This window comes from Pecten maximus, chromosome 7 (assembly GCF_902652985.1).
Source record: "Pecten maximus chromosome 7, xPecMax1.1, whole genome shotgun sequence".
Lineage (NCBI taxonomy): Eukaryota > Metazoa > Mollusca > Bivalvia > Pectinida > Pectinidae > Pecten > Pecten maximus.
Genome location: NC_047021.1, coordinates 14,609,269 through 14,625,213, shown reverse-complemented (window position 1 = coordinate 14,625,213; position 15,945 = coordinate 14,609,269). Strand labels below are relative to the sequence as shown.

The following is a 15,945-nucleotide window of genomic DNA, read 5'->3' as shown; positions in this document are numbered from 1 at the left end:
TTAAGAATCGGTATTCAGAGGTGTTCGGTTTTTAGAAGGTTCGGTTTTCGGAAGTTGCACTGTATATACGAAATGTACAATGAGGATAACGATAAAAGCTTGTTAAAAATGTATAAGATGTCGGGCTGTATTCAGCTTTGTCTATATATGTCTCTGCTAAAAAATTTAGTTCTTTTTCTTTTATTTTCGGGGCAAGGTGCTGATTCGAGTTATCGCCCCTACTAAATTCCGAGACGTCGCTGCAATCGTTGCTATCCGTAAACAATATGGAGGATGGCGGGCACTGGCTGAAGCTACAAATTTATCGATACTTTAACATGTAGCTGTTCTAACATTCTGAGGGACAGGTGAGTATTTTCTCACTTTTAATTAAGTACATGTGACATTAAGTCCATGTTCTGTGTATAAATGATCGGCAGTTGATTGTACTGTGTTGTGATCGCGATGTCAGATAAGATCTTGTCTTCGGTTCAAAACATCTGATCATACACTAGGCCAACAGTACGTTAGGTTGTGTGGTGCATATGACAAAATACTTACATCTTTACTTATATTTCATTTTATTTTCACGACACCATTTATTTTGTAATAGGGCCAACACACCAGATATACATGCTCATAGAAATTGTATTTTGGTCACTGAAATGTAGCCTACTACTAGAGCTCTCCAGTGGTATTATGTAAATGATATTGTCATTATAGATGTCGGGAAGCGTCAATTAGTCTCGGCATTCGTCCAATGTCGTGTTGTTTTCTTTCAGCGTACTATTTGACGTCTCTGTCTATACACAGTAACTAAATACACATATACGGGTAGTGTTAGAAGATACTTGATTGTAGCACATTGAAATGTAATACCCTAACTATTGTACATTCAGTTATATATCTACCTACCAGTTACAAGTAATGGGACGTTTATAATTATAATCAATAATGAATATTGGTATTTTATATTATACAAATACACATTGAATTTATACATAAATTAATGCTGTGTGCATGCATATTTAATGATGATAAAAAACAACATATAATTCCCCACATTAAGTCACCGAAGAAGATAAATATGCTATTACTATTTATCAAAATAACTATTGACACATATTTTTTGTTTATATACATGTACTGTAGAATTCTAGATCTAGTTACATTGAATTGATGATAAAATGGTTCTTGTCTTTTGTCAGTGTTACACTTTTCAATGTATAGCCTTTAAATCTAAAGATCCTGGACAAAAATAATTGGGCTAGAATTATAGGCCCTTTATTATGTTTATATTTGAGAGTAATGTAGGACCTATTGTAAATGCAGTGGAACAGGTCGAGGCTAAACGCTGGTGGCCATGTAGGTCAGTTATTTTGTCTACAGTTCAGAGGTCTCGGGATATTACATAGATCTCATTTATTGATTTTGTTTGATAGTGGTTGCATATCCTGCTGTGGATACATGCCTATACACAAGGTATCCCCCAAAAAATTCAGGTAATATGTGCATGAAAACGGTGAGCCCAACACAGAGATTAATTCAATGGTCCGATTTAGTGGAGAGCTTACGTTGTTTACACGTTTCGGCTATAGGGTAGCCATCATCAGAACGGGGTTATCCTATAGCCGAAACATTTGAACAATGCTCTCCAATAAATCTGAATATTAAACATTAATGTACATTGTGATATGTCATTCTAAGAGATATTGTACATCCAGGCCAACAAGACTGACTGATATAAGTTGATATAACCTATATATAAATGTTATGGTTTTTGTCTCTCTGCAGATGATGGCTGTCGCCACAGATATGATAGTTCCTCCTCCTGCAGGTCACAAACATGTGGCTTTTGCTGTGAGTGGTGAGGCGGACAATCAGAATGTTATGCATGTGAATGTGGCCACAAGGCCTACTCCTTCTGTCAGCTTCCAGTCAGATTTGCGGCCTCGATCTATAACACATCAGCTGTCAGTCGTGCCAGAGGGAGAGGAGTTTGAGGAAATACTTAGAGAAATTGACAAGGACTTGGAAAAAGGAAATGAAGCAGATGCAGAAGAGGAAGAAAATGAAGATGAAGAAAAGACACTGATAGATGATCATGAAGATCCAGTATTTGAGAAAATAAAAGAAAAAGTTGAAAAATCACTTGAAAGGACAGATTCTGCTACTTCACTGTCCAGTGCTGGTACAGACGAAAGTGATGGAAAACAAATACTTATTTCAGAACACTATACAAGTATTCCATTTGGTATACAGCCTAGAGCAACTTATGAGCATGGCAAGAAAAATGCTGACATCATGGGATGTAAGTAATGTGCTCAAAATCAGATGAAAATATATGAAATACATACATACAAAAATATACATCTGATGATGATCATACTAAATACTATCTTCTTTTAGAATGAAATCCAGTAAAAGGGATAAAATGCTTCATAATGAAAGAGGCTGTGGATTAGCTTTTGTCTGAATACTACGTGTATAGTATATACATCTTGTTATTTGAAATTGAAATTAGCTAATTGCTGACGATATTTAAAAATGATCTTTTTCTTTTAAACCATATAAAGCCATGTAGAGTTAATTGTTGTTTTATAAAAAAACATATCCTGTGGTTGTTTTATATCATGGATAATATAAGGATTCATGATTATATAATATATTCTGTTGTGATACAAAACAGTGGCGTACAACAGCAGAATGAGACAGTTCATTATCCTTGATAGTAAAGGCATCACTTCCTGGAAACGAGACAATGTGGATAACAGAGGTAGGTGTTATATAACAGGGGTAAGTGTTATATAACAGGAGTAATTGTGATATAACAGGGGTAGGGGGTATAACAGTGATAGGTTTTGTATAACAGGGGTAAGGGTTATATAACATATGTAGGGGATATAACGGTGGTATGTGTTATATAACAGGGATAAGTGTGATATAACAGAGGCAAGAGTGATATAACAGGGGTTAGAGTATAACAGGGGGTAGGGGTATATCAGGGGTAAATGTTATATAACAAGGATATGTGTTATATAACAGAGGTAAGTGTTATATAACAGGTTTAAGTGTGATATAACAGGGGTAAGGGGTATAACAGAGGAAGGTGTTATATAACAGGGGTATGTGTGATGTTACAGGGGGTAGGGGGTATAACAGAGGTATGTGTTATATAACAGGGGTATGTGTGATGTTACAGGGGGTAGGGGGTATAACAGAGGTATGTGTTATATAACAGGGGTATGTGTGATGTTACAGGGGGTAGGGGATATATCAGGAGTATGTGTTATATTACAGAGGTAGTTAGGTGTTATATAACAGGGGTACAGGGTATAACAGGGGGTAGGGGGTATAACAGGAGTATGTGTTATATAACAGAGGAAGCTAGGTGTTATATAACAGGGGTAGGGGGTACGTATAACAGGAGCATGTGTTGTATAACAGGGGTATGTGCTGTTTATATTAGGGGTATGTGTTATATAACAGGGGTACAGGGTATAACAGGGGTAGATGTTATATAACTGGTACATGTGGGTGTTATATAACAGTGATACATTAGGTATTATATAACGGGTATGTATTATATAATAGATAGGTAACACTCTGTGAATTTGGACCTATCTCCGTGCATACAGGACATTTTCACACACCCGTCAAATTTGACAGAAATATTTATGTATGTATCTGTTGTGTGGTGTAAACTTCTGTTTGTTCAGAGATCACATGAATTCTCTGACAGACCTCTTTGATTTGACATGCAATATAATCATGATATGTAGTTGTGTTTCCATGAAAGAACATTTTATTCAAGTGTTTTTGTAAAATAATATTTTCCCTTTGTTTATTCAGTAATTGATTTTTCTTTTGTCCAGAAATCTCCCCATTAATGTTTTGACTATATGTGTTTCCCTGTAAGGTATTTTGATTCGGCTGCAAAAGTTATTGCCCTTTGTTTATTTCTAGCACTTGAATCTTGTTCGGAGATCTCTTCCCAACAGATTTCTTTGTAACTTGGTAGGCTGTCTATAGGTACATAGTAATGATGATATAAAGTATATATAACTGTATATGACATTCAACTGGCATATATGCTGTTCTTTTCCAATGGTACTCTTGTTCTAGGGGTTTAGATTAAACAGACCTCCTATGTATGTAGGATTTCATTTAGTAAAAAACGATCTACAAAAACACAAAAGCATATACTTATGTTTTTTTATGGAAATTTTTTACCTCAATTTACCATATTAACAAACATACAATATTTGATTTGTAGAAATTATATACAAATCTAGATAGACTGATTTGCAAATATTTGCTTATTATGTCACAACAGGTTCGTGTTTTTATTAGCTGAGCAGTATAAAATGTTTTGACATTTTGAAATTGACAAGAAATAAACCTTAAAACAAAGCAATATAATTGTGATCCCATTTGTGCAATGTATTTACTCAAAACTTCACTTAAAATCTATTCAGTTCAGTTCTGAATTCTCCAATGTACTATATTTAGGTGGTCTACTTTCATATTGGCCAAGGGTATATTTCACCAGTTTGATTTGTCCAAACTGACCATGGGAAAGATATTTTGATGTTGACAAGAGTTTTAAAAACTAAGAATAAGAAAAGATCATAAAAGTACAGAACTGCCAGAAATTCTCTGACTTGTGAGGAATACCCCTTTTACATTCATGACCCCCTTTTTCTGTTTATTATTATAATAGGTCCATAATTCACACAAACTCAAGCCTAACAAATTGTCAGGACCTGGTGATTTAAAATACATTAGATAACTCTTTGTCAGGTCCCTGTGATCTATAAATATATTAGATAACTCTTTGTCAGGTCCCTGTGATCTAAATACATTAGATAACTCTTTGTCAGGTCCCTGTCATCTATACATGCATTAAATAACTCTTGGTCAGGTGCCTGTGATATAAATACATTAGATAACTCTTTGTTAGGTCCCTGTGATCTATGAATATATTAGATAACTCTTTGTCAGGTCCCTGTGATGTATAAATACATTAGAATTTAGATAACTCTTTGTCAGGTCCCTGTGATCTATAAATATATTAGATAACTCTCAGTTGTTTTCTCCCTTTTTCAGTGATGAGGAACCTGTTGTACCCTAAGTATGAATACCGACTTCTGACGTACTTAGTCTATGCAAAAAAATATAACTGCTACTTTGCCTTGTCCAAAGATTTCTCGTTAAAGGTATGCTTGCTTAATAGCTTGTAAGTTTTAGATACAAATGTCTTTTGTCTGTTTATTGTGAGATATGTGTATACTACTCAATATTTTGTTAGCAGTGAAATCAGCAGTCATATCAGATGTCATGAGACGATAGTAAATATCAGTTATTATTATAAAAAGTTACAATGATCATGATAAACATTTAGTATTTCTCACAACCATTACAGTTTGTTAATGGTTAGTGTTACGAAACAATCTGGTTGTAAAAGCAAAACATTATTATAAGATGCTAATTAAAATGATTATTATATGCCTTAAATTCCCATGAAATATATTTAGCAAAAACATGTTGATCAGAGGACACAAATGTTGTGATATGTCATCATATGTATGATTATGAACTTTTTAAATCAAATGATGCATAAAATGTATTAAAAGATTTAACCAATATGTGTAATGCAGGTGTTGAACCGTGACTTTGACGAGACATGTCACGTCAGTGCTGGACTTAGGTCAGTGTTGTTCATGGTGTTCAACTCAGTAACTGACGAGCTTATCACAGGGGGAGTCGATGGAACCAAGGTAGGTCCTAGTAACTGACGAGCTTATCACAGGGGGAGTCGATGGAACCAAGGTAGGTCCTAGTAACTGACGAGCTTATCACAGGGGGAGTCGATGGAACCAAGGTAGGTCCTGGTAACTGACGAGCTTATCACAGGGGGAGTCGATGGAACCAAGGTAGGTCCTAGTAGCTGACGAGCTTATCACAGGGGGAGTCGATGGAACCAAGGTAGGCCTAGTAACTGACGAGCTTATCACAGGGGGAGTCGATAGAACCAAGGTAGGTCCTAGTAACTGACGAGCTTATCACAGGGGGAGTCGATGGAACCAAGGTAGGTCCTAGTAACTGACGAGCTTATCACAGGGGGAGTCTATGGAACCAAGGTAGGTCCTAGTAACAGTGGGCACACTATAAAAATATAATTAGTTATATATCTGAAAATATGAATGTTTCATTTTGGCCCAATTAATTCAATTCTTTAGTCATATCAAAATAAATCTTTAATGTAATATTGATATAATTATTCTATAATAAAATCTCATATCATACAACTGTAATTAATTAACAACAATTTGAGTTAGAAATGATTTTATATTTCTTGAAATAAAAATGTATGTATGTCAATGATATTAGTTCAAACAATGGTGACATTTAATTACTGTTATCAGATACTGATGAAGAACTAACATCAAAGTCAGTGGTACAGTCTTACCTCGGTAGCAATATATAACCATAATTATATGATTCCTGTTTATTGTTTTATTTTAAAAACAACAGATTTGGTCTTTTCGCCAAGTAGCTGGTAGTTCTTTTATGGAACTGAAACCCTTAGCCAACTATGAACTGCACTTAGAGTAAGTATTTTAGATTCATTTTTGATATAACTGATTTTGTCATTTCCTGTATATGTGCTTTGTCTGTAGTGAGTTGGATGATCTGTATGAAACTAAAGTCTTAAATAATTGTTCGAAATCCAACTGACCCCATATGAATACACCTACATAAAAATATAAAATGAATTTGATTTTGGATTTCTAAATTTCTGGTCCCATGAATTTCAGTCAGTTGTCAAATAGATATATAATCCGGTATCTTTAGGATTGACAAACCAAAATATTGGAATGTTTACATCTGACTTAAATGTACTGTTACCTTATCAAATTCAGCATGTTACATATTCAATCACAGCAGTAAAGAAAACTACTATTAATATTAAAACCAGTAGAAAGGGAAAAAAATGAAATCCCTGAAGTGTAAATATATCATGCATTCATGGAAACTATATAGAAGCAACTAATATAATATATAATTCATAGTTACATAATATGATATACTGTATACAAAATTGCTGCATTGCTGCAGAAAGACACTGGAAAATGTTGGAGGTAGTTGGGTGAAGAAGGTGGAATTGGATCATCACCTCCAGCACTTGTACTTCTGTTCTGACACGGATCTTCAAGTCTACAATCTTCAGGGCAAAAGACTCTTCAAATACGAAAAGTAGGCTTACCCACTCACGCCTCTAACACAACTATCCCACACTTAAATTTTACAAAACAAATATGTATAATGCATATATTTAATCATTAGCTCAATGAATGTCATAACTAAATTGCTGCAGGAACCTGTCAATTTTCAAATGACAAGTCTATACACAATACTACTATAAAATCCAGTCTCAAATAAGATAAATATTCTGTACATATAAAAAAATCCTTTGTTGTAAGTCTAACACTAATGAAATATAATATATTGAAATTTAGTTAATTGTGTACATAAATTAGGTATACACATTGTGTTTCTACAGGGCCCATACAATGTCAATCACAGGCTGTGTTTACTCCCAGAGTGCCAAAGTCCTCATTACTTCCTCAGTCGACTGTGAAGGTAATTTTTTTTTATATTAACTTGTATTGAGGGTAAGTCATGATCATAAGTCTAAGGTGACTTCTGTTGAGTCTTTTGTATATTTATGTAAAATCTAATAAGATGACTTGTTTTGGCTATACAATAACTCGTGTTGAGTGTAAAATGTCTTGTGTTGAGTGTAAGATAACTTGTGTTGAGTGTAAGATGGCTTGTGTTAAGTGTATGATAACTTGTGTTAAGTGTAAGATGACTTGTGTTAAGTATGTGTGAGATGACATGTGTTAAGTGTAAGATAACTTGTGTTGAGTGTAGGATGACTTGTGTTAAGTGTAGGATGACTTGTGTTGAGTGTAAGGTGACTTGTGTTGAGTGTAAGGTGACCTGTATTAAGTGTAAGGTGACATGTGTTGAGTCTGAGATGCCTTGTGTTGAGTGTAAGATGACTTGTGTTAAGTGTAAGATGACTTGTGTTGAGTGTAAGATGACTTGTGTTGAGTGTAAGGTGACCTGTATTAAGTGTAAGGTGACTTGTATTGAGTGTAAGATGACTTGTGTTGAGTGTAAGATGACTTGTGTTGAGTGTAAGATGGCTTGTATTGAGTGTAAGGTGACCTGTATTAAGTGTAAGATGACTTGTGTTGAGTGTAAGATGACTTGTGTTGAGTGTAAGGTGACCTGTATTAAGTGTAAAATGACTTGTGTTGAGTGTAATATGGCTTGTATTGAGTGTAAGGTGACCTGTATTAAGTGTAAGATGACTTGTGTTGAGTGTAAGGTGACCTGTATTAAGTGTAAGATGACTTGTGTTGAGTGTAAGATGGCTTGTATTGAGTGTAAGGTGACCTGTATTAAGTGTAAAATGACTTGTTTTGAGTGTAAGGTGACTTGTGTTGAGTGTAAGATGACTTGTTTTGAGTGTAAGGTGACTTGTGTTGAGTGTAAGATGACTTGTGTTGAGTGTAAGATGACTTGTGTTGAGTGTAAGATGACCTGTATTAAGTGTAAGATGACTTGTGTTGAGTGTAAGATGGCTTGTATTGAGTGTAAGGTGACCTGTATTAAGTGTAAAATGACTTGTGTTGAGTGTAAGATGACTTGTTTTGAGTGTAAGGTGACTTGTGTTGAGTGTAAGATGACTTGTTTTGTGTGTAAGATGACTTGTGTTGAGTGTAAGATGACTTGTGTTGAGTGTAAGATGACTTGTGTTGAGTGTAAGATGACTTGTGTTGAGTGTAAGATGGCCTGTATTAAGTGTAAGATGACTTGTGTTGAGTGTAAGATGGCTTGTATTGAGTGTAAGGTGACCTGTATTAAGTGTAAAATGACTTGTGTTGAGTGTAAGATGACTTGTGTTGAGTGTAAGATGACTTGTTTTGAGTGTAAGGTGACTTGTGTTGAGTGTAAGATGACTTGTTTTGTGTGTAAGATGACTTGTGTTGAGTGTAAGATGACTTGTGTTGAGTGTAAGATGACTTGTATTGAGTGTAAGATGACTTGTGTTGAGTGTAAGATGACTTGTATTGAGTGTAAGGTGACCTGTATTAAGTGTAAGATGACTTGTGTTGAGTGTAAGGTGACCTGTATTAAGTGTAAGGTGACTTGTATTGAGTGTAAGATGACTTGTGTTGAGTGTAAGATGACTTGTTTTGTGTGCAAGATGACTTGTGTTGAGTGTAAGATGACTTGTGTTGAGTGTAAGGTGACTTGTGTTGAGTGTAAGATGACTTGTGTTGAGTGTAAGATGACTTGTGTTGAGTCTGGGATGACATTGTTGAGACCTGGCATATTGTTTTGACTAACATTTCTGTTTCGTACACAGTGAAGGTGTGGAGTCTGATGGGTGGATTGGTACACTCATTCCGTGGTCACTCTCGAGCTGTTACCAACTTGTTACTTCACCCTGACTCCTCTTCTCTCATAATCACCGCCTCACTGGACGGGTCAATCAGGATGTGGTCACTAGACACGATGGAGCTCGTCTACAAGTATGTATATGTATTATATAAAAATGTAAGAACTTTTTTTCATCATTTAATTTTTTTGGCTCGACAAGATGAAAGTGCTTTAGGGGGGTCTTTACTGTATGAAGAAACCTGCATACCTTGAGAAATCCATATGGTCAGGCAGGCCACCCCTACAGTATCTTTTCATGTCTGATCAGGGAATCTTTAAAAAGCAAGTGATTTATCCACTATGCCATCCAGCCACCCCAATTGTAATTGTACTTTAAATTTGAATTTTTCTAGATAGATGTGATCATATAATAACAAAACTAATCATTTGGCTAATATAGTGTATAACAAATATTGTCTGTGACATGGATTCGTTTTTCCTTCAGTATTACAGTGTCGTCGGATGGAGTGCTGTGGATGGGTCTGACAGATGACAACATCCTATACGTCAGTACATGCCGTAACATCACACTTTGGTCACTGAATCAGTTCTACAGTTTCTGGGCTCTTAGCCGGAACCGTGTGACCAACCTCTCGCTATCTGGTCATGAGGGTAAAACCACCCGGGTTGTGTCTCTGGGAGATGACAGCAGGTAGGATTACCTCCCCTGTCACTCACTTGTCTCCCGTTTCACGTTTTTTTCCCAACACTTTTCTCCACCTTAAAAGTGAAATTTAATGATATTTTTTTCAGTATAGTGTGTGTACACTATAAGGTGGTGAGTTTGTACAAGGTGGTAGCAATAAGTTTGAATGAGATAGTAATACCTTTATTTCCACTGTACCACACTTATTGTACCACACTTATTGTACCACACTTATTGTTACCACACTTATTGTACCACACTTATTGTTACCACCTTGTACAAACTCATCACTTTTGTACACAAACATTATACTGGTCATTTAAGTCTGAGGAAAATAACAGAGGCTGCAGAGGTGTTATTGAGACATAACTAGCAATAACTTTATTTATTAGAATACCTGTTGTATAGCTATCCTTACCAACGTGAAGAATATGTTTCACAACACCTCTCCAATGTAGATATGTGTGAGTGCTGTCTGCTATGTGATGACAATTTTTTATATAATATCACCAATGTCTCATCTCTTTCCCAGTGTGAGATTGTTCAACAGGAAGACATCCAAGAACCTGACGACGGTGCTGCCCCCACATGTGGTACCTCCTCTACAGTCGGTGATGAGTGTATGTTACAGTAGGGAGTTTGATGTGGTATTCCTTCTCATCAATCCACAGGAGATCTGGGTCTATACCTCCAGGTATGTAATCTCCAATGACCTTTATCAAGGTCACTCTCTATAGTAACTGCTTATCTTGTGGTATTATAAACATGCTAAATGTATTTGTATGGTGCCATGTTGTACTTCATTCTTATTCATTTAAAAGTATCGTTTTTGTCTAAAACATTTATCTAAAGATTTGATATAGAGAGATTAACATTGATGTTGTCCCAGGACTGACCCTAGCTGTCGTATTGCTGTGTGGAATGTCCACGACATACAGATGCCTTATATCACTGGGGCTAGGGGAAAAGGAGAGGAGCGTGGTACAAGGTTAGATACAATATATTGAATTTTATAAAAACTGATTTTTCAATTTGACATATCTTAATATCTTTTTGATAATGGTATATATCTTTCCGGTACACCCCTGGTTTTTATGGAGAAATAGTATCTTTTAAATAGCTATCTGCCAGGGGAAAATAACAGCTGACAGATGTCCCCATATTCTGAAAATATCTTCTTTTTTTTTGTCACAACCATATCACAACCAAATGATGCCAGTAGTTTTGACACTCACTCTAAGTGCAACTAATTGGATTTATCATAATAACATGCAGTATTTAATGACAGGAAGTGTGGGAGGAAATTTCAACCTCTAAGCTAAGGAGGATTTTTTTTTTAGCTTAGTACTTGACAGAACTTCTAAAACCCTGCCCTCAGGTTAAGATATTATAGTTCACATTACACATAGGTATTTCCCTCATCACTGTTTGTGTGTTAGTAAATATCTGAGCAAGAAAACATATCTTTTACGAACAAATGCAAGCTTGAGGAAAGTCTTGATATTCAAGACATGTACTGGGAAACATACACGTATAGGAAATAAAACAGGTGTCATCAGGTTGTTTCTGATAGTCAGTGTGACTTTTATTTGTAATCAGGACTGGCCCAAAGGGAATACCACTCCATCGTGCCACAGAGAACGGCACAGGCAACGAGGTCGTGTGTAATTGTTACAGTCTGTGTGATCTGAATTCTTCTGCAACCATGTGGACGGACGAGGGCAACTGTTGTCCTATACGCCATACCTATCTACTACTGGGGATGGAGGTATGTACTGACCAATAGGGATAGAGGTATGTAGTGACCAAAGGGTATGGAGGTATGTACTGACCAATATGCACTGACCAATTGGAATAGAGGTATGTACTGACCAATAGGGATAGAAGTATGTACTGACCAATAGGGATAGAAGTATGTACTGACCAATAGGGATAGAAGTATGTACTGACCAATAGGGATAGAGGTATGTACTGACCAATAGGGATAGAAGTATGTACTGACCAATAGGGATAGAGGTATGCACTGACCAATTGGAATAGAGGTATGTACTGACCAAAGGGTATGGAGGTATGTACTGGCCAATAGGGATAGAGGTATGTACTGACCAATAGGGATAGAAGTATGTACTGACCAATAGGGATAGAAGTATGTACTGACCAATAGGGATAGAGGTATGTACTGACGGATGGGAATGAAGGTATGTACTGACCAAAGGGTATGGAGGTATGTACTGACCAATAGGGATAGAGGTATGTACTGACCGATGGGAATGAAGGTATGTACTGACCAATGGGGATGGAGGTATTCACTGACCAAAGGGTATGGAAGTATGTAGTGACCAATGGGGATGGATGTATGTACTGACCAAAGCAATACAGGTATGTACTGACTGATTGAGATAAAGGTATGCACTGACCAGTGGAGAGAAAGGAGAGCAAACTGAAAGAATTAAATTTATTGATCAATTTGAATTAACCATTGTATTTGATATATACATCAACATTTCAGTCAAATTGATCTATTTTTAGGATGGTCGGATTCTATTCATGGACCCGGTGATTCGTGGACAAAAGTACATGGAGTTCAAGGCTAACAAGGACAAGGTCAGGGTCGTATGTCTTTCTGTTATATCAGGAGTAATAGTGTGTTAAGTCCAGGTCTGACTCAAAAGTCTTGAGACAATTCTTATGTACAAATACATGCCCTCTTTTTAAAAATCTACTGCCAACATTCTACCTTGGTTATCCTTTATCTCATAAAATCAGCAGAAGTACCGGGGGTACATACAATATATAAGGGGTTATTAATGAAATGTAAAAAAATAAATAATTCATTTTTGGAACAGAGGAAAGAAAAACCCTGCTTTGCCATTTTCTAGGGCTGGACATTTATGAACCAGATCTTACAAAATGTGTGTTGATGTTTCAGATCCAGATGATGAAGCATGATGTGGCCCACGAAGCACTGATTACCATGTGTCAGATGGCTGACCACGCCCTGTTCCAGATGTGGGACTTACCTAACCTTACACTCAAGCATGAGGTGTGCTGTGGGCAGGATGTCCATCACTTCACCCGACTGGTAGGTGTACTTCTGTTCAGTACAGAGTAATTAATAGAAACTATAGGTCAATTAAAAGTTGATGTGATACGGCAAACAAAAGGAATATTTCTTTTTATTTGAGTTTGAGCTCAACAAGACATTGAAATATGAGATTTTTGTGAATGTAGTTATGCACTTGAAGTTAGCATAATTACAGTGACCATGTATTGCCATATGAAAATGTCTTGTCTTTCATGGTAACAGGGGCCGCGGTGGCCGAGTGGTTAAGGTGTCACGACACTTTATCACTAGCCCTCCACCTCTGCGTTGCGAGTTCGAAACCTACGTGGGGCAGTTGCCAGGTACTGACTGTAGGCCGGTGGTTTTTCTCCGGGTACTCCGGCTTTCCTCCACCTCCAAAACCTGACACGTCCTTAAATGACCCTGGCTGTTAATAGGACGTTAAACAAAAACAAACAAATTCATGGTAACAGTAGAATGATGTAAGATAAATTGAATTATATCTGTGACATGTTGTAGGATTACTCCTTCCTGACTGGCCACCAGAGCGGCGCTGTCTACTTCCACTACTTACTTCCTGCTGAGGAGTCTATGACATCTGTGAAGTCAAAAGGTCATTATATTGATATATTGTTTCAAAATATATAGTTTCATAATCTTCTAATAACTATCATTCAGAATCTCCAACTCATAAGCTAAGATATGTGAATGGCCCTGTATCTTGGAGAACATTAGATGTGTGATGCAGATAGAAGTGGTGAAGTTAAGCTTATTAATGAAACATGTTTACCTACTGGTGGCTTGGCATACATTAGTTAAGGGCAAAGATTGTCTCCTGAAGCTTACAGTCCATTGGTGTTTGGGTGTGGTAGGTAGGGGCAAGGGTCGGCTCCTTGAGCCTATAGTCCATTGGTGTTTGGTATGCGAGAGCTAGGAGCAAGGTTTTGGTTTGGGCTAGATTGGGGCAAGGGTGACTCCTGAAGCTTAGAGCCCATTGGTGGCCCATTGAAATGGGAGAGGTAGGAGCAAGGGTAGGCTCCTGAAACCTAGTGTTAATTGGTGGTTAGGAGTATGGTAGGTAGGGGTAAGGGTAGGCTCCTGAAGCCTAGAGTTAATTGGTGGTTAGGAGTATGGTAGGTAGGGGTAAGGGTAGGCTCCTGAAACCTAGAGTTAATGGTGGTTAGGAGTATGGTAGGTAGGGGTAAGGGTAGGCTCCTGAAACCTAGAGTTAATTGGTGGTTAGGAGTATGGTAGGTAGGGGTAAGGGTAGGCTCCTGAAACCTAGAGTTAATTGGTGGTTAGGAGTATGGTAGGTAGGGTAAGGGTAGGCTCCTGAAACCTAGTGTTAATTGGTGGTTAGGAGTATGGTAGGTAGGGGTAAGGGTAGGCTCCTGAAACCTAGAGTTAATTGGTGGTTAGGAGTATGGTAGGTAGGGGTAAGGGTAGGCTCCTGAAACCTAGAGTTAATTGGTGGTTAGGAGTATGGTAGGTAGGGGTAAGGGTAGGCTCCTGAAACCTAGAGTTAATTGGTGGTTAGGAGTATGGTAGGTAGGGGTAAGGGTAGGCTCCTGAAACCTAGAGTTAATTGGTGGTTAGGAGTATGGTAGGTAGGGGTAAGGGTAGGCTCCTGAAACCTAGAGTTAATTGGTGGTTAGGAGTATGGTAGGTAGGGGTAAGGGTAGGCTCCTGAAACCTAGAGTTAATTGGTGGTTAGGAGTATGGTAGGTAGGGGTAAGGGTAGGCTCCTGAAACCTAGAGTTAATTGGTGGTTAGGAGTATGGTAGGTAGGGTAAGGGTAGGCTCCTGAAACCTAGAGTTAATTGGTGGTTAGGAGTATGGTAGGTAGGGGTAAGGGTAGGCTCCTGAAGCTTAGAGCCCATTGATGGTTGAGTGTGGTAGATAGGATCAAGAATATGAAAATGCAAGCCTGTTGTTGCATCAGTGGTTAAGTGTGGAATGGAAAGTGATGTAGCCAGGCTTCTGAAACTTGGAAAACTTTGGCTGGTGTTTTTTTAGGATAAGAAGGTATGATAGAACCCATGGTATTTGGTATATAATATCATTGGAAATGGAATAATGATTTGTCAGTAGCTGAGGAATGATTCATATATTGCTTGGTATTATAATGGATATCAAACATGTGTTATGTTCATATGCATGATATGTCTTATGTTGTATAGGAGAAGATGAAGAACAGACCTTAGAGGAGAAGGATGTGGGAAACAATGGTAAAAAGTTGGATCATAACAGTCCCATTGTAGGACTGGATGCCTCAACATCTCTGCGGATATTCTGCTCTGCCAGGTATGATGGAGTATAGTCTTAAGTGTTAGTCTAGCTTGGTCAGAATGTTGGTAATGCTTTTATTAAACAAAAACAATTAATGGAATTTTCATTTGATAAACAGGCTATTTATGTTATTCTAATGATGATGTTTAACCTGTTATTTTGAAATCCTGATACATGTAGTATATTTTCGTGTTGAAGTGATGTTGAGATTGCTTATCTTGATGTTTCAGTTTGGACGGTGCATTGAAGATTTGGGATGAGTTCTGTGTGCTGCTGACAGAAATCACTATGGAAGAATCTCTCAGTGCCCTGTGCTTTCTAAATGCTCAATGTGACCTACTGGTTGGCTTTCAAAACCATATTTACTTCATTGACCACACCAAAGGTGAGCAAGCTTTAACAGTGTCAACCAAACTAAAGATAGGCAAGCAATAGTGTCCACACA

At 37.2% G+C, this 15,945-nt stretch overlaps 1 protein-coding gene across 5 annotated transcripts in view; it reads left to right on the top strand.

Moving 5' to 3' along the window:
• The first annotated feature begins 239 nt into the window (after positions 1-239).
• The window catches only part of LOC117331705, a 58,086-nt gene continuing 42,380 nt past the window's right edge, over positions 240-15,945 (top strand). For all 5 annotated transcript variants that reach the window (XM_033890546.1, XM_033890548.1, XM_033890547.1 and 2 more), the window contains exons 1-18: positions 240-347; positions 1,774-2,290; positions 2,669-2,755; positions 5,089-5,198; positions 5,640-5,759; positions 6,517-6,593; positions 7,102-7,239; positions 7,547-7,626; positions 9,428-9,593; positions 9,947-10,153; positions 10,680-10,841; positions 11,037-11,135; positions 11,747-11,915; positions 12,677-12,751; positions 13,077-13,229; positions 13,731-13,824; positions 15,392-15,515; positions 15,731-15,885. In XM_033890546.1, the coding sequence (XP_033746437.1) occupies positions 1,774-2,290; positions 2,669-2,755; positions 5,089-5,198; positions 5,640-5,759; positions 6,517-6,593; positions 7,102-7,239; positions 7,547-7,626; positions 9,428-9,593; positions 9,947-10,153; positions 10,680-10,841; positions 11,037-11,135; positions 11,747-11,915; positions 12,677-12,751; positions 13,077-13,229; positions 13,731-13,824; positions 15,392-15,515; positions 15,731-15,885 (2,533 nt within the window). In that variant the 5' untranslated portion in view covers positions 240-347. The remainder of the gene's footprint in view (positions 348-1,773; positions 2,291-2,668; positions 2,756-5,088; positions 5,199-5,639; positions 5,760-6,516; positions 6,594-7,101; positions 7,240-7,546; positions 7,627-9,427; positions 9,594-9,946; positions 10,154-10,679; positions 10,842-11,036; positions 11,136-11,746; positions 11,916-12,676; positions 12,752-13,076; positions 13,230-13,730; positions 13,825-15,391; positions 15,516-15,730; positions 15,886-15,945) is intronic.